Genomic DNA, 22,879 nt, shown 5'->3' with positions numbered 1-22,879 from the left:
AAAGTAAACAACCCAAACCTTTTGATCTAGACGCATCCGTTCTATTACATCTCCTATCCTAACGTGTGAACTGGGAGCATGGATGTACGCCCTTATAGCAATATTTAAACAGTCCTATCACAGAATACACACGTCATAATTGGTGATCGAACTCAAGACTTCGGCGCCACCTGCGAGCGTTGTAACCGTTAAGATTCACAACACACCTGAACCAATTTCGTTTGGATCTTGATTAACGCCACAATGCCCGATCTGGTATATAACGAGTGAGTGAGTTAGTTTAGTTTTACGCCGCACGCAGCAATATTCCAGCTATATGGCGGTGGTTGGTATATAACGAAGACTTAAAGTGAACAGTGTAAATACAAGTCTTAGATCATTTATCAACAAAAACTCAAATTATATATCATATAGATACTATTTTCATGTATACCATACTTTGTTTTCATTTGGAGAAAATGTTTTCCATCTTGACATGTACCGGATCCACTAGTGGGATACAAAACACCAAAATATTCCAACCATGTAGCAAGAGCGATTGTCTTTACAAATATTCTATCGAGGCCAATACGCAGGAGTTGTGGTATATATTTTTTGGGTGTTGCGTTAATATTTCTGAGAAATAGTAAGCATAACTCGCCTTAACCGATGTAAAAACGGGATGAATCAAAACTGAGCTTACACACTATAATTACCAATTTGAACCCAGATGTCCGGCACGATGTGCAATCACTTTATCCACATGGCTACATGATCTTTGTATTATGTTAATATGAACACATCCACATCGTGATACCATGGCGGCCAGCTGCCCATTCTCCAAAGGATCTTAACGCTAAGACGGTACTGATGGTAGTTTAACTTACGTCTTATGAGTTATGTCTGTCATAGATAGAGCAGTAAAATGGCTACCCCACTTTAAAGACTAGGCTCGGCTACCCCATTTACATGAATAGCTACACGTGTAGTTGGCACATCCGTCACAATCTGTGCTGCTGGTCACATATTTAATGATGCTTGACAAAAATGTCGACATGCAGACGAAACTGTTGTTTCAGCAATACTGCGGTTCAAAAGAAGTTAGCTGAAGGGGTTGGTCCTGACCATTAATACCATATTTTCACGGTGAGAATGTAGGTTTGCTGACATCAGCACAACAACACATCGCACAATATGGGAAGAAACAATGTTTGAAATGTGATAATGTATAGTCGAATATATCTCCTGATTGAAATATATATTATAATATCTATCTGTTTTATCCATCAAATATATTTTTTTGTCAGAACCGTTTTATATGGTATCCAACGTCCAACGAACAATTTGTTTTGTTTGAGTAATACAGAGATTATTGTTGACACGATGTTATCAATTATGAAAATTGTTTCGTTAAATGAGAATATCCTCATATTAGTCTCAACGTATGAGATAGTTAACAAACGGGTACAGACCAAATAATAAGGCAATAATGACTGCACACATCCGCAGAAATTCTGCTTACTCAGTGCCGCAATGCCGTTTGTCATTCACATGGGTATCTTAAGGCTAATCGAGCTATTATTTCCTCTGTCATCAGCTACCTTCAACATACTGACCAACTACCTTGCTGTATTTGTATACAAAGTAAAACTTGGACTATTCACCCACTACCGAAGAACAACATTTGCTCGTGATTGTGGCGTTAAACAAATCGACGACCGTGATAGTTTCAGTTGACAGTCCAACGCGACCTTAAAAATTCGCTACTGAAAGTGGTACAGTGTGAGACGAGGTTCCGTCTTCGGCTCAAGGCGCGCACTCTGACGTCTCACAACTGGATACACAGTATGTGTCAATAAAACCATATAGTTGGACACTGTGGTCCGAGAGTCTCTTTAAGAGATACTAGACATCACCAACCTTAGTCTCGCGTTTCTGTACGTGACCAAAGAAACCACTGGTGTGGCGTCTACTCTCAATATAGGTGTAACCAGTGTAGATCACTGAGGAACTGGCCGAGTACTTTTCACAAACTTTTACGGAATCTCACACATTTTATTCAAAATCTTATCTTGAACGAATAAAGTTTCTAGCTTAACTGTCATTCCAACAGAAAATGAAACAAAGTGATCTTGTGTTACCTTACTACTTTTATCCTTTACTACTTGTATCCTACTCAAATATAAGTAACAGTCACTGTTTAAGACCATCCGATTCTTTCATATTACTAAAGGTAATTTGTCATAACGTGATAGATTAGGTGTAGGAGTAGGAGTCATGTGGTCCTCAACATCTTGGTCATATATTATAGCCATAAATATTTACCATGAAATAAATTTCATTGGAAGCATATATTATCATCCATGATACGTATAAACCAAAAGTGCATAAGGTGCACATATTTGCTAGGCTCATGTATTATGTAAAGGTTGATGGTGTGGCAAGGGTAGTTAGGGTGGCAAGGGTAGTTAGGGTGGCACCGGGGTCTTTTGTTTCAAGGCGAAAACATAAACCAGTTTGACTATAATATGTTGTTATACAGTTCATGCAATTTCCATCTAACAAATTAGCCCTTTCAGTTTGCATAAACCATGGCTTCTATTTTGCAACGGTCAGATCTATATTTCACACACCATGCAGCTGTATATAGTGTTGTTATCGTTGTGGGGACAATGCTGTTCATTTACTTTTTAATGACGTCACAATAGTTATTGCATCACAGAATTTAGTGTGGGTGTAATAATGACACTACTACACACGGTTAGTATTGGAGCAGGTACTTGTTCTTCATGGCACCATATTGTGATTGTACACTAGGCTTTTACGCCGCTTTGAACACTATATCGCGGTGTGTGAGCTTAATATGTTAGGGGTGTCTAATGTACACACCTACACCCACGTGAAGATCACAGTACGAATTATTCTCCAACAACCAATGCCTGTTGTACACGGTGTCTAACGTTTCGGTCTCAGGCTCGCACATTTGGTTGATGCATGTCATCGTGTCCCAGCTCAGTAGGTCGATGCTCATGATGTCAGTCACCAGATTGTCCGGTCCAGACCGATTTCCCATAAGTGGAATATTTTTAAGTACGGCGTTTAACAACACTGAAAATATTTTCAACGGGTATGGTGCCAGCAAACCAACAACTGTGATCGGGGATTCGACCTTTTGATCGGATTCTGGGATGGCGAAGTAACGAAACGTTCTGCAACAAATTTGGACAAACTACATTCTACTGACAAGATCAGCACTGTCCACTGTTCACCAAGTGTAGATGATCAGGAAACTATTATTTTCGTATGCATATCGTAGTCAGTGTGTTGGGATTCATGCAAGAATTCGACACCGACAGTAATGTGATATTCTATATCTGTCTGGAAGATAAGAATTATACCGTGAAGATCAGAGGTAGAATTGGTGTCCAGCAACCCATGCCTGTTGTAAAAGACAACTAACGGGATCGGGTGGTCATGTCATTGTATCTCAATTGCACTGATCGATTCTCATGTTGTCAGTTACTGGATTGTCTGGTTCAGATATTTCATTGTTCACAAACCAGTGTCATATATCTGAAATACTGATGAATGAGGGGCGGTGGGGTAGCCTAGTGGTAAAAGCGTTGGCTCGTCACGCCGAGGACCCGGGTTCGAATCCCCACATGGGTACAATGTGTGAAGCCCATTTCTGGTGTCCCCTGCCGTGATGTTGCTGGAATATTGCTAAAAACTCACTCACTCACTGACTGATGAATGCGGCGTCAAACAACACAGAAAGAAAGAAGAATTGAACACATCAGCGTCCCCGCCTTTTATATTCACCCCACGTAGCTGGAAAGTGTCACATTCCTCTGAAAGAGCTTGTGATATATTGTTTTCATTTCCAGATAAAGGCCCTCACACGGGTTTCTTTGCTCTAACGCGTTCGTGTGTGCACCCGGCTTTCAGCGTATCACGAAGCCCATTTACGTACCCAAAGGTTAAGATTCTATTGCGCTATGTTCGTGTTCGATAACCATTACATTGACTTGAGAACATTTAATAGACGGGCTTTTGGAGTATGGTTTAACTTAAAGCTATTGTCAAAGTGTAAAATATACCTAATGGCCAACTTGAAGTTGTAACAGTGTTTGAATGACGGGGAAAGTGTCAGCTAGGAGTGGCTGGGTTATATGTCAAGTATTTGCGTGGACAATTTTCTGAGGTCAATGAAAAGTCACAGAGGTCAACCAGCAAAGTGATTGGGAGTTTTCGCTGGTAAAACAAAATATTGTGATTGGGCATTATAAGTATGAAGAATCGAAACTAGGTACCTTTGATGCGACGAGAGAAAACTAGCCACTGGGCTACCCGAGAGCATGTTTGATTTAAAGATTTTGCGATTTTGTTTTAAAATTATTTAACCTACAATGCCAGCTTTAAACCTCACGGTATATCTGTAGTCTGTAACCTTGGAACGGAGATGGGAGAGAGAAAGGTCTCAAGTACACTACTATAACGGGTGGAGGATGGGGAGGGGAGGGGAGCGAGTTGGTGAACATATTTATTTGCCTAATATCTTTATTAGTCATGTTGGAAATCCTAGTACATTATGTTATACATTATGATATACCATAGTATGTTTAAGGAGAACAGTTATTTATCTTTAAAAGTAAAATAAAACAGAAATGTATTTCTAACTCAACCATCCAGACGAATGTGGATGCAGGTTTCTGACGTTAACTCAGCTTAGAGACATACTCAGGGGGATCTCAGATTCGAACCCATGATCAGGTTTCTAGGACCAAAGACTGCACAGCGAATGCTGGCGTGTGAGGTGACTGCTTCCATTTATAAGCAGTGAGATGCCTCGCGTCCTGTGTGTGTTTATTTGTTTGTTTGGTTGGTTGGTTGGTTGTTTAACGCCGCACTCAGCAATAGTCCAGCTATATGGCGGCGGTCTGTAAATATTCGACCAGACATTCCAGTTATAAACAGCATGAGCATAGACCTACACAGCTGGGATACGATGACATGTGTCAACCAGGTCAGCGAGCCTGACCCCCGATCCCGTTAGTTGTCTCTTACGACAAGCATGGGTTGCTGAAAACCAATTCTAACCCGCATCTTCACGGGTCGTCGCGTCTTGTGAAAATAGCAATGATTTAAAGGTGGCATATTGTTACCAGCTTATTCAAACTTAAAACCAAATAATCGGCCGCAAACGATTCGGGGTCTTCTCGTTTATCCACCACCTATTGTTCTAGGTGGACAAGTCACTGAAGCGGAATAATCCTCAAGACAATAGATGTCCCTGAAATTTTGTTCCCTGTGAAATAAGATCCCCCCTTGAATGTAGTAGTAAAAAAGTAAGTACATTTTTTTTATTTCAACAATACATACAATATCAAAATTAACAATACATTCAATATCTATGACAATCCTCAATAGCCTGTTAAATGGGATACTGCATCCCAATATGCATATACATCCATATGGCCAGCCAAGAATTGCTGTTTGATGTTACATAATCTGTTTGTTAAATTGACATATTTAACTTTCTTGCGAGGAGGTTTGGCACCTCCTCTTAATTGCATACATGATGCCTCTACGTAAGATTGTTCTTTTTTCAAGAATTCAATAATCTTGAAGATATTGGGATGGTTTTCTAAACAGGAAAGCTTCCTGTGCCAGCCCTCAACATGATTAGTAGTGCGGGGCCTTCGGTGGCGAAGTGGTTCCACATGGTCCTGCCATGGTCACCCTCCACCCAGTACGATGTCATATAGTCTGTAAACTGTTCCACCCCAGGAGGTGCATCTTCCAGGGCCTGCCACCACACATCACTCACACAGTCCACTGGTACCAGGGGCAAAGCAATCGCTCGTCTTACAAGACGACCTATGTCCGGGTTGTCCTTATATTCAGTTACCATTCCAAGCTTCTGAACTTTTCTCCAAACACTCTGGCTAAAGTGAAAGTAGCAACCCTTTAATATGGCATTTTGAAAAGTCATCTTGATGGCGTTTTGAGCAGCTGACTCAAAATCAGTGAACACACTCACTGGATCCAATACAATGTTCTTAGAGGCCGCTACATTCTTCACATTTTCAAAGAAACGTTCATATGTCGACTGCTTTTTATCTGGTAGTTGTTTGAGGATTGTGTCAAGGGACATGTCTGTGATGGGAGGGGGTTTGTCGTGAATGTAGCTTGTAATGGGAGGTGTGTGTTGTAAGGTGTTTAGCTGTTGTGCATGTAGCAGACTGTATAGGTGGGTAAGGCATGATGCTTTAAGTGGGTTTGATTTGAATTTTTTAAGTGTAGATTTTTTAATGTTATTATATTTGTTTGTGATTAATTTAAATGTGGGGTTGTGTTGGGCCCCAGCCCAGTAAGTGAGTGTGGTTTGGTTTATTCTTTGTGTGATTGAAGAGGTGCCTGTGAGAAGAAGTAGTGTGTTAAGAGAGGTACCACTCCTCGCGCCGAGGGCTAGTTTAAGGGCTTTGAATTGGATGGAATTAAGTTTTTGAAGATTATGGGAGGGAGGTAGTGGAGAACCGGTGCGGCGTAGTCCAATCTCGATAATATGAGAGTTTTGTATATATTAATGAGGGTATGTTTGTCGGCACCCCAATTTGTGCCGCTGATGGCTCGCATTAAGTTGAGATCTTTGACATGAATTGACCAAGTTATTAATATGGGGTGTCCATGTCATGTGGTGGTCGAAAGTTACTCCTAGAAATTTCGCTTCTTTTTGAATTCGATTTCTTGGTTGTTTAAGTGTAGTTTGGGGTATAATTTTGCATATGCTGTCGTTTGAATAATATGCCCACGGTTTTTAACGTTGATGTGGAACCCCATTTTGGGCCCAATTTTGAATGGAATTTAGCATTTTTGAATTTTGAGTGATGCCTGTTTAACTGAGGTTGAGGAAGTCCAAAATAAAATATCGTCTGCGAATTTGGCTGTAGTGATTTCAGGCCATTTATCTGGGAAAATGTCGTTAATCATAAAAGTTGAATAAAGTTGGGGATAATATGCTCCCCTGTGGGGTTCCATTTTCTAGAGGATATGGGTCCGAGATGGTGTTGTGAGATTTGATAGTTATTTGTCTATCGTTTAAAAAAGAGTGAATGAAATTTAGTATTCGACCGTGTAAGGCATGTTTTTGAAGTTTTTGTAGAAGGCCGTTATGCCAAACCATGTCGAATGCCTTGCTGAAGTCAATGAAAATGGCCATAGTGTATTGTTTCTGAGCTTGTGCTACTTTAACATCTTGTTCTAAATGTAAAATGTGGTCTAAAGTTTGTCGATTTGGAGTAAAGCCGCTCTGGTCTTCCTTAAGTAAGTTGTTGGTTAGAATAAGGTGTTTGAGCCTGTTGTTTATAATTGTTTCAAGGGTTTTACAGAGGTGGGAGGTAAGTGAGATGGGTCGGTATGAATCAGGCTCGTTCTTGGGTTTCCCTGGTTTGAGGATTGGTACCACTCTGGCTGTTTTCCAGCTGTTGGGGATAGTTCCTGAGGTCCAGATATGGTTGAAGAGGGTGAGTGTGAGGTTAAGCATGTTGGGAGGTAGTTTATTTAGTATTGTGTATGTGATGGTATCTGGACCTGGGGCTGAGGCTGATTGTTTGTTTTTGAGTGCAGATTTGAGTTCATGTATGTTGATTATTTTATTTATGGGTTTGTCTGTGTGGGGGTTGTGGGGTGTAGGGGGTGGTTTTTAATAGTGTTTTGGAAAGTGGGTGGGTAGTTGGTGGAGCTGCTTGTAGCCGAGAAGTGGGCAGCAAATGTATTTGCTTTGTCTTTGTTTGTGGGTTGGTCCGGAAAGCTAGGTGAAATGGTTTTTTTGGAAATGCCCTTTATGGCTTTAAATTTATTCCACAAGGTCCGTGGTCTTCGATGAGATTGCCTGAGGGTGGAACAGAAATTTCTCCAATGGGTGATTTTTTGCTGCCTTGATAATTTGTTTGGTTTTGTTACGTAGTTGTTTAGCTAAATGTAATTTTGAGCGGTCCCTTTTTGATTGATTTAGGGCCTTTTTTCTAGCCTTTCTGGCGTTTATAATTTCATGGCTCCACCACGGGACTGTTTAAAGACCTTAAAGAACCTCATGTACCATTTTATAATCGTGTAATAGTGAAAAGAGTTCACTGAATTAAAAAAAACACAAATAGCATAATCGACACAATTTAATTAAAGTTCACGAACACTGTTCACTGTAACAGGGCAAATCAGCTAATTAGTGTCACCCACCAGGACCAAATTTCAGAGTGAGCAGTGTAATCACTAACCCGTGTCAACTAATCCCATCTAATCCCTTGTCAAAACTAAAGGGTGGTGGATAAGTGAGAATGAACCAACGATTCACATATGTGAATAATTGTGCCCCTAAGCTTATAAGAGTACATTACTGATTTTCCATTCCAAATTTGACCAAAGTTCAACACTTTCAGGTTCAACACGGACAGCACCGTCAGCCATATCCACCAACAGTCCACGTGTACAAGACCCATAAAGGTCTTGACAATACAAAGGCCATGATCTACAAACACGATTATACCTCGGCACTAAACTCCCCATACCAATCGTACAATCATTCTTCATCTAAATAATGCATTAACTTGCCATTTCGTCCTCCACCAACACTATGTGGGTTCCTGGGGGTTGTGAATGGAATGGAATAGGGCTGTGTATTCTCAAACATCACGCACCACCTCTTTCTTCAACGTTGTTTACCGGAAAATAGACAAAACGATATTCAATAATATTATTCGGCGTGTGTCCGACACAACCTTGACCCATGTCTTGTTTGTATGTTCAAGTTTCGCAGGCAAGAATTAGTGTTCATTCGGCTACATCACCTACAAATATCAGTTTTTAGGTTTTATTATATACATACATAACTTCATATCGGTTGGTTGGTTTACTGTCTAACGCCGCACTCAGCAATTGTCCAGCTATATGGCGGTCTGTAAATAATCGAGTCTGGACCAGACAATCCAGTGATCAACAGCATGGGCATCGATCTACGAAGTTCATATTGACACACGGTCTCCTCTCCAATCGAACTTAACGTCTATGAGAATGAAGGCTTTTGTTACATTGTCATGTCTCATGCTTTCAGAGCCATCTTGAAGATCACGATACCACATTTTTTGTTTAACTCAAAGCCTACAAACTTCCAAACAAACTGTACAGATTCTTTAATGATACATTAATGATACATGATTCCATTTGCCTAGACACATGCTCATAATGTAAATCACTGGATTATTGACAGATCGCGGTCATATAACAGGAATGAATATTGTTGAGTGCGGCTTTAAGAAAACGGTGCAAAGGACTTACTCAATGTTTTGGACCATAGATTGTTAAATGGCGTTTGAGATAATTGTCAAATTGTGAGATGTTGTTCTCACCATAAATAACCACGGAGTTTTGAGATAGCTGAGTTCAACTGACAGTGTTACAGAACAGATCGAAGCCAACGGTATGTCACGAAGCCATTTGTATAAAGCTACTACCTTTGTAAACAAAACAAATATGACTTAAACGTATCGAGTAGTTCCGGTGGAGTATATTTTATCCAGAGTGTTTCATAGCATTTTATAGCGTTTCAGGTGACAAACACAACCATATTTTATATTGGAGAATAAATACCGGCCTCGGTTTAAAAATGAGTGAGTATGCTTTTAAGCCTCTATATTTACTACTCACACTTTGCTAAGGATCACAAAAATTCACAACTTTTAAGTAAACATAGCTAATGATTTGAAATTGTATCCATTTAAAACTGGATAAATAGTATTATATGGTAACCCTTCTTTAGGCAAACAGCCACTTTAATCTAACCTTAAGCACTTGATACATGAATAACCATCAAAATGGTTTTCATGGCACCAATCAACCATTTTGCAAATCATGGACCGAGTACACCTGTGAATAGCAGGTATGGGATCCACAAGATGCAGTGACATATTGAAATCTAAGATCCATGCTTACAATAAGCTTAGATATTTAAACCAAATTAGACCCCACATCATAGTTTTCTGTTGAATCTATGATTTGATCCTTAGCAAAGTGTGAATAGTATAAATAAATCAAACAGCATCATGACGGGAGGGGGGTGGGCATCTATGGCAGTCAACAGTTAGGAAAAAGTGCTACTTTTGTTAAAAGAATTCAGTTCTAGCATTGGTACTACTACTGACCACCTGTGGGACCGTGGGACCAAACGGAGGCTTGATAAAAACTTCTGTATATGAACTACTAGTTCATCCCTGGGAACTCAACCAGGAGTACAGAAGATATTCTGACACTACCCGCAAAGCCTTAGTGACTGTTTCATGATAAATATCAGGAGACCGATTAGTTAAGGGGTTACGTGTGATCCCCCGGGTGCCGATCCACTGCAGGTGACTAGCCACGCCGAGGAGCACAGATTTGTGAGGATATTGTCTCGTGTGTCTCGAGTGGGGTCTCATTTGTCACCTGTCAGAGCAGTGTGGTTTCAGTTTGATGTTGTATTTGCTTGGCTTTTTGTTACTTCCTTTGTCAGTCGGAGAATGTGACGTAAGCGGAGACCGGGTCACAGTACGTGACATTCCTTATACATACATATGAAAACAGGGATTTGATGAGTGAGTTTAGTTTTACGCCGTTTTTAGCAATATTCCAGCAATATCACGGCGGGGGGAACACCAGAAATGGGCTTCTAACATTGCACCCATGTGGGGAATCGAACCCGGGTCTTCGACAGCGAATGCTTAATACTAGACTACCCCACCGCCCCTGAAGCAAGAGGGTGGAACTCGGATATGAGAATGAAGGTCCTTTCCTCGCAAAGTACTTGACTTTCCTTTGCATGTATTTATGACGGATACGCTCACCTTTTTGCGAACACCTGGTGTCATCTCTCACTGACAGTGATACATTAATACATACTTATCGAAATAAAAATCGTACAATAGACTGCTTGTGGCAGAATTTTTTTATGATTGTGACGGATTCCATTCATTCTCACCCTAAAGTTTAAACTTAAATGCCAGCATTTCATGGGCCATTTAACGTGTCACATCTGCACATGTCAAACATAACTACCATATCAACTTATAGAAAGCTTTGGTGCAAAACGGTGGTCGTACCTAAAGTATATACATGACAAACGTGGTCACGTTGGAGTCGACACTCATTTGTAACTAGCAATATCGGCTGAATGAAATATTGTGAATCTTCTTTTTCCTTTGCCTAAATATAGATCATCTTTATGTCTTGGTATGAAAGGTCGCTCTCGGTTGACAGTCCTGCTTTGTTGAAGGTGAGGCGTCACGTAGACTTTCTGTACGATCAAGGAGTACACTGTTTGTCACAAACAACAACTTTTGTGTGCACTCAATGACAAATTTTGTATACATATGATGGCACACCGTGTCATGAATTTACTAGAGGTGGAATTATGCAGGCTTAAGAGGCCTTAGTGACAGTGCGGTGGCTTCAACAACATGTGTTGAGGATATAGTTCGCTCTAGTTGGGATACATAACATTTTACCAAAATGTGGTCTGGCAGAAGAAAAATTGTGAGGTAGGTGAAATGGTAGCATTAAACACCTTTAAGAACTATCAAAACAATAATTCATGATTGCAGAGATACTGTTTAAATGCCTGCACTGTCTGCTCCTGTGTAATCGGAGCCATGCATTCTGACTTTTCTTCAATTACGTTTATACTGACTCATCAATAGTAAACATTTTCGTCAAAAATAATTATGAATCATGGTATACTTAATTTGGCTGATATGCATATTCCGAACGTTATCGGTTATGACGGATAAATATGTGGTATTATGCCGCGATCAAGCTAAACTATAGGACAGAGTAGAAGAAATAATTTTGAATGAAGGCTTGAAGCACTTGTTATATGAAGCAACAAAATAAGGTTTAAGGTTACAGCGAATTCGAATCACAAAATGAAATATTTCTAAACATTTATCCAAAGCATTTAACGCTAATAAATATTCCATTTTGCTTAATCTATAACTGCTTAATGTAGGCATGGATAAATCGCTGTTGCACATATCATTTAACTGACTGAGTTTAGTTTTACGCCGCTTTTAGCAATATTCTAGCAATATCACGGCGGGGGACACCAGAAATGGACATATCACTTAAACGAAGAAGAGCTGTTATCTGCTCTGAAAAATGGGCGATTTCGCAAGTGTTGTTTTACGCTGCAGTCAACAATATTCAGATCATATCACGGAGCTCTGTAAACAGCCACAACTTTAATTAATCGAATCTGTCTCAGTCCAGTGACTGACAGCATGAGCAACAAAGACACACCGCCTCACCCCAAAGTGGGCCAGTGTATTGTATTGTGTGGTTTTACGCCGCTTTTAGCGATATTACAGCAATATCACGGCTGTGGACACCACAAATGGGCTTCGCACATCGAACCCGGGTATTCAGCGAGACTAGCGAACGCTTTAACCAATAGGCTAACCCCCCAATGTCCATTGTACACATGGGGAATGCACCCGGAATCTTGATGAGCGAGCGCTTCAACGCCCATTGTACCCTACCGCCCCGGAAGACAAACTGATCCCGACAACCGAATCAATCACCCCTTGCTTTAAAAGTTTTTACTCCTTCCCACGTCACAACATCCCTTAAGATAATTTTCGTTACAAATGAAATTTGACGACACCCTAGAGAAGATCTCAGAAATGGTTATTACGCAGTAGTGAGAAGGATACATTACCATAATGTTGTTAAACGTCTCACGAAACGTTCAATCATTCCACAACAGAATGACAGGAAACAGTAAAGTATGCCGAATTCGTGGACCGTATGTTCCTTTTGAATTAGAGTTGATGTGAAGGGAAAAGGGGTTTAACGTGGTATTGAAAAATACTGCACATGCATGTGCATGAGCGTTCTGTAACACTATCATCTGTATTACTCAAACAAAAAACTTGGTAAAAGTATGGGATTTACCATGTTCGTAGCGCTGATATTGCTGAATGGGGGAGCCCCCAAAAGAGTAGCCACAATCGGAACAGAAAACTAACCTAAACCGACAAGTTGGCATCACCATAACTGCCAAAATTTCCATATAGCTATTATTTTATCGTTATACCATTACAGGCGGAAGGCCCTGAAAGACGGTGCCAACCTGACGGCCATTTCGGAGGAGCCTGGTAAGGGCCAGGAATCAGACCGGAACATGGACAGCCCGACCTCTGAGGCTTCCTTGGCTGAGACGGTTGCCCGGATGATGGATCGGGAGAAGACGTTCTTGACGGAAATTGGCGAGGACAAACCGGCTAGCAGACGAGGCAGTGACTTTGATGGATCGGGAAGTAGCGATGACGACGACTTTGCTGATGACGTCAGTGACTTCGACGAAAACCACAACAGTGACTTTCGGCGGCGTGGACGAAGGAAATCAACACCCTTTGAGTTTGATATCGACGCTGATTTCAATTTCGATCAAGACGACGAAGGTTTGATATAATATTTTCTGGCTAGTCTTCAGATAAAATCCATTTAATGTCAATATTTATACTCGGACAACCACAGCAGTCGTGCATGTTTTGTCAGGGTCGGGCTACGATAACCTTCAGGGGTGCCTAAGGCAAATTGCTTTAAGTCCTGGTTTCACTGGGTATTTTTGTTTAGTTTGTTGTTTAGCAATACTCCTTATATATGGCGGAGGTATGTAAATCATCGAGTCTGGGCCAGACAATCCAGTGACCAACAACATGATCGATCTACGCAATTGAGATACGATGACATATGTCAACCAACTTAGGGAGACTGACCACCTAATCCCGTTAGTCGCCTCTTACGACAAAGATGGGTTGCCTATTCTAACCCAATCTTCAAGGGTGGCCTTAAATATTCGTTGTGCACACCTACCTATACAAGTTTTTTTTTATTCCTTTATCCATTGGGTATTTGTCACTAAAGGTATAGTTTAGAGACAACACACGTTACATCGTTACAAGTTTTCAGAACAAAAACTGGAGGCACACGCAATCTGAAGTTTAACGACGGACGAGAAATGCTGAACTTGCATCGGTTTCACTCATATGAAATTTGGTCATAGAACATTTAGGCAAGAAGCATATATCCCCGTGCACTCCCCATATTGTTGCACTCCCCATAAGTTTTTTTTGTGCAAATTGATTCCAATTTGTGCTTGTACGGACAAATTAAAAATGTCTGATGGAGTCTTTCCGATAACACCTGGTGTCATCACTTTTCACAGATCGACGATACGGAGCAAGTTCTAACAACTCTATTGCAATGAAAACTGTTGTTCAACCATCAATTCATCTTATCCTTCTTTGGTACTCCGGCTCCTAATGAGTGTCAAAGGAATAAATAGGCCGAAGCCATGAATTATAGTAACTGGCCAAAACAAAAGCTTACAGTAATATATGGTGCCAAAATGAAGAATCGGTATATTCTTCAGCTGGTGCTCGAGTCATCGTACACGGTTTAATCGGATTATATTCTTATTCCCCTTAAATCCTACAAATATCCGGGCATAATTTAAAGGCCTCACCGCCTTGCGATATTTCAGAGGATATTCGACGTCGCTCGAAGAAACGGAAGATTACGACCGAGATCGTGTACTCCAAGGCGTGTGAGAATTGTCGCCTGCCGCCCTGTGGGGCCTTCAGAGACCAGGCGACTAAGGTCTCCGTCTGTCTCCGGGGTATGCATCTTGGGCCCAAGGAGATCAAGCCCATAGCTATAGCGTTAGTGGTAAGTACATATCGATTCCATTTAATTGCCTATGGAAACTGGAAGGGAGATCATACAAACGTGCATACTCCAACATAGGTTTCTTCTCGTCAAACATGTATTTTCGGGACGAACAGAATTTGTTTACCCTAACGTTGACCAAATATTTGTCATATAACCATCCTCGATCCCACCACATCTCCCCTTCCCCCAACATCAATTGTTCGAGATCTTAGTGCAATATCACGTGAGTGAGTTTAGTTTTACGCCGCACTCAGCAATATCCCAGCTATATGGCGGCGGTCTGTAAATAATGGACAATCCAGTGATCAACAGCATGAGCATCGATCTGCGCAATTGAGAACCGATGACACGTGTCAACCATGTCAGCGAGCCTGACCACCCGATCCCGTTAGTCGCCTCTTACGACTGACTGACTGACTGACTGAGTTTAGTTTTACGCCGCTTTTAGCAATATTCCAGCAATATCACGGCGGGGGACACCAGAAATTGGCTTAACACATTGTGCCCATGTGGGGCCTCTTACGACACGCATGGGTTACTGAAGATCAATATTCTAACCCGGATCTTCACGGGTTGTGCAATATCACGACTACAGAAATAGGCTTCACACACTGTACCCATGTGGGAAATCAAACCCTTGACGTGGTGACGTGTGCATAGAGCTCAGGTCACAAATCAGTTAAGCAACGTTAGGCGCGGAGAGTCCTTGGATGGGTGAACGTGTTTGCAGCTTGACTCCTGAGAGTTTCTAGGTCGGCCCCACAACGAGGCACATGTCATACTATTGGTCTCGCCTTAGTCAAGTGATTTTGTTCAAAATTGCCTCTGTTCACCCAGCAGAAAATGGGTACCCGGTGGCATAAATAATGTGACTAAAACCTTCCACAAGAAGTTGATCCTTGCACCCCCAACATCCCTTTCTTGCTCCCTTCTGCTCTCTGTAAGTTATACTATTAGCAGAGCAGTATGATGACACGAGGTTTGTCAAACACCCTGTGAATAATTTGTATTGTGTATTCAAACATGTGATAGGGCGGAAGTCAAGTCTCCTTTTTTGGGAAGGAGTAATGTGCGACCTTTGCAGAACCATGGAGGAACATCACCTGTGTCCACGAGAGAATTGAAACAGTGAAGTAATGGTGTTTGAACACACGGAAATAGTTTCCAGTACCAGTTTCGAATGCCATCAGGCCCTGGAGCTGTATTAGATTTGGACTTTTTGATAACACTTTTCAGGCAATCTGGTGAGATGTAACAGACACACTACCTAGTTACTTTCTCAAACATTGCATGGTCATACGCACTGACCCATGGTGCCTCAAGCTTACAGTCGCCGGGTATAGACCACAACTGTTTCCAGAACCTCTCATTGGCATCCATGGGAGGCCGCTTATCATGTTCACAATCACCGTTTGTTTTAAGTTGCCTGTAAAAGTGTTTTTCGTTATTTCTAAAATGTTTATTTTGTTTGATGAATTTATATTTCTTTTCCCATTTTTTCTTTCTTTCAGTCCAAACCTTTATTTTTGCCTTAAGGGAATCGGCAATTTGGAGAAGTCTTATACTGTAATTTTAATTTTCTCCAAATTGACTTTTGACGTTTTGACATTGGACTCCCTGATGATCTTACTTCAGGCACAGCTCTATCCAGGAAATGTATTTTCTAGTTTCTTTTAATTTCACTTGAAACCGATTTTTCTTTGGTGTATTGTTCTTAGTATTGGATGTGTGAAGTTCCTCCAAGGTTCGAGCGGCAGCAAAAGACACAGCAATATATGTCATGTAACGAACAGTCCGCAGAACGTTTCGGCAGAACAGGTGAACGCTTTACCACAAGGCTAAACCACTGCCCAGGTCCTAAATAAAACATATCCGTTGTACAAACCAACTTAAATCTATAAACATGTGCAGCATTTCAGAGCACTGCACACAGTCGAGGTAAGACTCATATCGAACGTGGGGTTTAATTAGGGTTCAAATATAATTTTCCTTGAACCTCGACAAAGTCTGTCCAACCGACCCTCACCTTCACAGTGCAAAAGCATAAAAACAAGACTGTCACTAGAACAACGTTTCCAAAAGATGTTTTGCAGTTTGTGAGTGAGTATAGTTTTACGCCGCTTTTCGCAACATTGCAGCAATATCACGGCGGAGAACACCAGAAATGGGCTTCACACATTGTATCCATGTGTGGAATCGAACCCGGGTCTTTGGCGGTACGCGCCAACGCCCTAGCTTTTTAGTAACTACGTATATTTTCACACATACATGCACAACCACCCGCATACACACATGTATGTTAGAAAATTACAATTAACCTTGAAGATAAAAACTATTTCTTTTAGAAACATTAAATCATCCATGCTTTCTACTTGCCAGAAAGACCGAACTATCGTGGAGCTTGACCTGTCGGACAACAACATGGGCCCTATGGGGGTGATGTATATAGCGGAGATGATGCAGGCTAACAGATACCTTCTTGAACTGGTCAGTAGCATTGAGTGAATGAGTTTAGTTTTACGTCACTTTTATCAATATTCCAGCAATATCACGACGGGGGACACCAGAACTGGGCTTCATACATGTGTACCCATGTGGGGAATCGAACTCGGGTCTTCGTCGAGACGAGCGGACGTTTTAACCACTAGACTACCCCGCCGCCCACCCTGTTAATAGATATATCGGACGTTAATTTACGTGTTTCTATGATTGGTATATAATGGTATTTGTTTATGTGGACGTTTTCAGTGGGAACTGATGGTCCAGATTAATGGGGTTCCGCTGGATTTTGGTCCAAAAGCATACAGGCCATGTCATCTTAAATAATATTAATTTTCAGTTATCAATTCATATTTTGACAATTATATAGGGGTAAGAAGAGGCATAATCACTCCACTTCCCCTTGAATAATACTAAGTCCTCGAATCAGCATAACGGGATCGGACCACTCAGACGCTCTGTGCAAAAGACAGCCGAGCGCAGTGTTTGGATTGAGTGGGTTATATCGGTATTCCCCTTAATCACAGCGTTTGATGTGTAAGGAAAGCCCCTTGTGCTTCAGGTCGTTGACATTGAGCAATTCGGTGAAACCTACGAGTGAGAGTGATTGAGTGAGTATGGTTTTACGTCGCTTTTAGCAATATTCCAGCAACATCAAGGTGTCGGACACCAGAAATTGGCTTCACACATTGTAATGCACCCATGTGGGGAATCAAACCCGGGCCTTCTGCGTGACGAGCTAACGCTTTAACCACTAGCCCCTCAGGGACTGTGAGACAGACTAGGGTGTTTGGCACAGTGCATCCGCTTCCAAGCATGTCATACCTCTCCACGTATAGTTGTCTCGAAGTAAAAGTTTGGCACCTTGTTGTATTCTTAATTTATTTTGCGGTTGTATCGAATGAGTGAGTTTAGTTTTATGCCGCTTTAGCAATATTCCATCAATATCACGATGGGGACACCAGAAATGGGCTTCACACATTGTGTCCATATTGGGAGTGAGTGAGTGAGTTTAGTTTTACGCCGCACTCAGTAATATTCCAGCTATATAGCGGCGGTCTGTTAATAATCGAGTCTGAACCAGACAATCCAGTGGTCAACAGTATGATCATCGATCTGCGCAATTGGGAACCGATGACATGTGTCAACCACCCGATCCTGTTAGTCCATATTTGGAATAGAACCGGGTCGTCGAGCGAACGCTTTAACCATTAGGCTACCCCACTGCCCCGCGGCTGTGTCGAACCTCGCTTTACTCGAAGTATTTACGCACGTCCAGGTCAACATCGACACAACAGTGTTTAACCCTATATAATACTTCACTACACGTTAATATTTCACGCACGTTACTTCAACTAAAAATTGCCATCAGATTTCCAAAGTTGTAGCAAACTGAAATTCTATAATTCTGATTATAAATCAGTCAGTTGGCATTCATTGCTCTCCACATTCTACCATCAATGTCATATATAATGTTTAGTAGCTGTCTCTCGCTTAGAAAGGCGAACAACGAGATTCGTTTTTGTACTTTGCAGATATTGATTTTTCGAGGTTTATGACAATACCCCTTTTGTTTGTTTAATGAACGGAACCGTTAAGACTGGGTGGATATTGCGTTTTAAGCCTATTTTCTGCTTTAATTTCTCATTTTGTTTTCTTCCCTTTCCTGACGGTTGGATTTCATCGATTCCAGCTGAAATACAGTCAATATCAAATGTGATATTTTTCATCTAATCTTGAAATTTGAGTCTAGGTCTCCATTTCCCAGACATTTCATCTTCATAAACTAAACATGTTTTATGAAATATCGATTTTTATGGGGAATATGTTTAATCTGGGTTGTTTATATGTTTAACTTTCCTTTTTTAAGTCAAGTCACTTTAAAAGTTACTGTATGCAAATAAATTGACAAGGTTGATAGCACCTGTGGTGAAGGCGCTGAGAAGGCCTTTACGGTTGTGTGATGAATTGTGAGGGAGTGAGTTAGTTTAGTTTTACGCCGCACTCAGCAATATCCCAGCTATATGGCGGCGGTCTGTAAATAATCGAGTCTGGACCAGACAATCCAGTGATCAACAGCATGAGCATCGATATGCGCAATTGGGAACCGATGACATGTGTCAACCAAGTCAGCGAAACTGACCACCCGATCCTGTTAGTCGCCTCTTACGACAAGCATAGTCGCCTTTTATGGCAAGCACATGGGTTGCTGAAGACCTATTCTACCCCGGATCTTCACGGGTCGTGATGAATTGTATTCATGGATGTGTCATGAGACAAAATATTGTCAGTGCTATTGTCTCCCCTTTGCCCAAGGCAGACACAAGGCCTCGTACACTAGGCATCGTTTATATTCACGTCTATTATAAACAAATATACTGAGAGAAACAAATAAAGGAACACAGGAACATTTCCAGCGTTCCTTCAATATTTTCCAGTTTTCATCACCAGCTTTGAATAGCGCTGTGGGAGGAAATCTGAGAATAAATAAAGGAACACTGCCATGAAGTGGTGTTCCCTTCTTTGTTTCACTCAGTATATATAATATTGGTGGGTGAGAGAATGAGGTTTTTATCTCGCGTTCAGTAATACTCAGCTATACTCGACGCATCCCCACTACCAACACATAGGGAAGGGATCGACGCCGGTTCTGGCTTGAGGAGCCAACACACAATAACTTGGCAGCCACGCAACCCCACAAAAACAACAAAACACATCCCCAACCACCCCTTCCATTAAAATAAAAAAAGTCCCCAAAAACAGAAACAAACGAAGACTTTAAAGTTGAGTGTCAGAAAATGATATGTGTCAAAATACACTATAAGCATTTAGAGTAATGTGGTTACCTATAATTATATATTTTACACTTCATATTTTTAAGCTACCTCGACCCAAATACTAATAGATGTCAATCACTAGTAAGATGACCCCGACCCCCTAGCTAGCTACCGTCTTGAATCAGCTGTCATTGTTACAGGTTTTGCTGGTTTCGTGTTCGTACACCCGATTTTCGATTTACCTCTAACAAATGTTGAGCGTTATCTATTGAGCTTTTATTCACAGAATCTCTCGCAGACTAATCCCCGTCGAAGCGGCCTGAACGCGCTGGCAGAGACACTGAGATTAAACAACTCTATACGGTTACTCAAACTAGAAGGTAAAGTGACACATGCATGAGTTTAACATAGGAAATAAATTACCGCTTTTAACAATATTCCATCAATATTATGGCGGTACACACAACAAATGGGGTTCATACATTGTACCCATGTGGGGAATCGAACCCAGGTCTTGGGCGTGACGAGCAAAGGCCTTAACCACTAGGCTACCCCGCCGCCCGTTGAATGGAGTGAGTGAGTATGGTTTTACGTCGCTTTTAGCAAATTTTCAGCAATATCACGGCGGGGGATACCAGAAATGGGCTTCACACATTGTACCCATGTAGGGAATCGAACCGGGTCTTCGGCGTGAGGAGCGAACGTTTTTACCACTAGGCTACCTCACCATCCCCGTTGGATGGAAGAAAGTGCCGCTTGTTATTTCTGGTTTGGAGCTGACCTTGGATAAAACAATATAAATCATGTGGATCCTGTCGACCTTAAAGGACATAACTCTGCATGTTTAACTTTATCGCCTTACACAAGTTCATCTGTCGTATATAGACTAACGCGTAGTCTCTGAATGTATAAAATTTAGATTGTAAGAAATAATCCCATTTAAATTGAAAAGGGGTCCCAGTGAGATGGGCGATTCCTGAACCTGAGGAAATCTAGACTTGTTTCATTTGAGGCTTTAGCATTGCAGGGAGGGCTTGGAAGTAGGTAAAATAATATGGTTCAGGGACTGTGAGACAGACAATGGTATAGGTTGCTAGAGCTGAGAAGGGGATAGGTATAGGTAGACTAATGCTTAGTCTCTGAAGATATATTTTAGATTCTAACAAATAACCCCATTTAAGTTGAAAAGGAGCCCAAGAGAGACCAGAGATTGAGAACCTGAACCTAGGGAAATCTAGACTTGCTTCAATAAGGGCTTCAGCATTGCAGGGAGAGATAGGCAGTAGGGAAAATGGTTCAAGGACTGTGAGACAGGCTTGGGTATTTGGTACAGTGCATCCGCTTCCCAGCATGTAACCACACACCATACACACAGGCTTACAATTCACATCAGCCTCTGTCATTCAGAGCAGTACATAGTTACGCTTAATCATATCAGATGTATATAATATGCCCTGCATAATCGAAGATGCTCTTCTGTTTCATGTTTGCGATATTGTACACTTAAGTGATGGTTTAAGAAAATATTATTTATTATAGAATGTAACGATAGTGCCACACTTGTCAAGTGCAGTATCTGAAGGAACCCGGAGCTCTCACGCAATAATCTGATCATATCAGGCAGATGTGACAAGAACATAATTATGAACCAGTGATGCACTCACGATATTGTCACACATGGACATTGTTAATTAAAGTTACAAGAACATATTGACAAAATATACAATTGGAGATATTAATAATGCCTTTGTTTTTCCACAGAAAACGACATCGACCATACAGATGCATCTCACATCGCCAGCATTATCAAGGTAGGCGCTTACAAGTCTAAGGGAGGTAACTCTCAAATGACGGGCACATATCTCTCGTGTTATTTTCGGCGAGGCAGTCCATTTCACATCTGCAGTTACGTTATATTCTTGAAATTAGCTATAAGCTGAGTAAATAGTGCTTATTGCCTCATCAGCAAGTTTGAGTTTGAGGCTTTACAACTGCGTTCTGGTCATCCTAATTTTCGAAGTGAAGTGGGATGAAAAGGGGTTTACTGTCTCGCTCAAGACTAGAGCATACAATATTGTAAATATTTAAGGGGATTGAACCACCGACCCCAGATTTTGTCTATCCACTAGACCACGAAAGCGGTCTCTAATTTCACTGTATATGGTTTGCGATTAAAAGAATCACTGACGTAACGTTTGTATTGAGAGGGTTTTATTCAAATCACTTAGTTTACTAGTTTGAAAAGCCTAAGAGTCAACAGACCAAATATCAGTGAGTATTGTTTTACGCCACGTTAAGCTATTTCCCAGCAATATGACGACGGGGACACCAGTTATTGGCTTGTCACATTGAAACCACGCGAGGAGTCGAACCCACTTCTGTGGCATGAGCAGTAGGCTACCCTAACGTCCCCGGAAAAAAAAACACATGCGTTTTCTCAGCCACTTAATGCATATCGGTTGCATGAAACTAAAATTAGGTGATACAATCAAAATCTTAATTCGCTTTCTGCATAGACATACTTTGAATTAGTTTTCATTTTGTAATTCTTGTGTCATTTTGTGTCCGTCTATCTTAAAACCAAACACATTCTAGAGTGAGTGAGTGAGTTTAGTTTTACGCCGCACTCAGCAATATTCCAGCTATATGGCGGCGGTCTGTAAATAAGCGAGTCTGGACCAGACAATCCAGTGATCAACAGCATGAGCATCGATCTGCGCAATTGGGAACCGATGACATGTGTCAACCAAGCCAGCGAGCCTGACCACCCGATCCCGTTAGTCGCCTTTTACGACAAGCATAGTCGCCTTTTATGACAAGAATGGGTTGCTGAAGACCTATTCTACCCCGGATCTTCACGGGTC

At 41.3% G+C, this 22,879-nt stretch overlaps 1 protein-coding gene across 1 annotated transcript in view; it reads left to right on the top strand.

Moving 5' to 3' along the window:
- The window catches only part of LOC124288336 (leucine-rich repeat-containing protein 74B-like), a 54,375-nt gene that overhangs the window by 6,753 nt on the left and 24,743 nt on the right, over nucleotides 1-22,879 (top strand). The window contains exons 2-6 of the mRNA XM_046724880.1: nucleotides 13,108-13,466; nucleotides 14,552-14,736; nucleotides 17,119-17,226; nucleotides 20,302-20,395; nucleotides 21,777-21,826. Coding sequence (XP_046580836.1) covers nucleotides 13,187-13,466; nucleotides 14,552-14,736; nucleotides 17,119-17,226; nucleotides 20,302-20,395; nucleotides 21,777-21,826 — 717 coding nt within the window. The 5' untranslated portion in view covers nucleotides 13,108-13,186. The remainder of the gene's footprint in view (nucleotides 1-13,107; nucleotides 13,467-14,551; nucleotides 14,737-17,118; nucleotides 17,227-20,301; nucleotides 20,396-21,776; nucleotides 21,827-22,879) is intronic.

This window comes from Haliotis rubra, unplaced genomic scaffold (genome assembly GCF_003918875.1).
Source record: "Haliotis rubra isolate DU_JTF1 unplaced genomic scaffold, ASM391887v1 Scf1, whole genome shotgun sequence".
In the NCBI taxonomy this organism is placed as follows: Eukaryota; Metazoa; Mollusca; class Gastropoda; order Lepetellida; family Haliotidae; genus Haliotis; species Haliotis rubra.
Note: the sequence above shows the minus strand (reverse complement) of the source record. Positions and strands in the feature narration are given on the sequence as shown.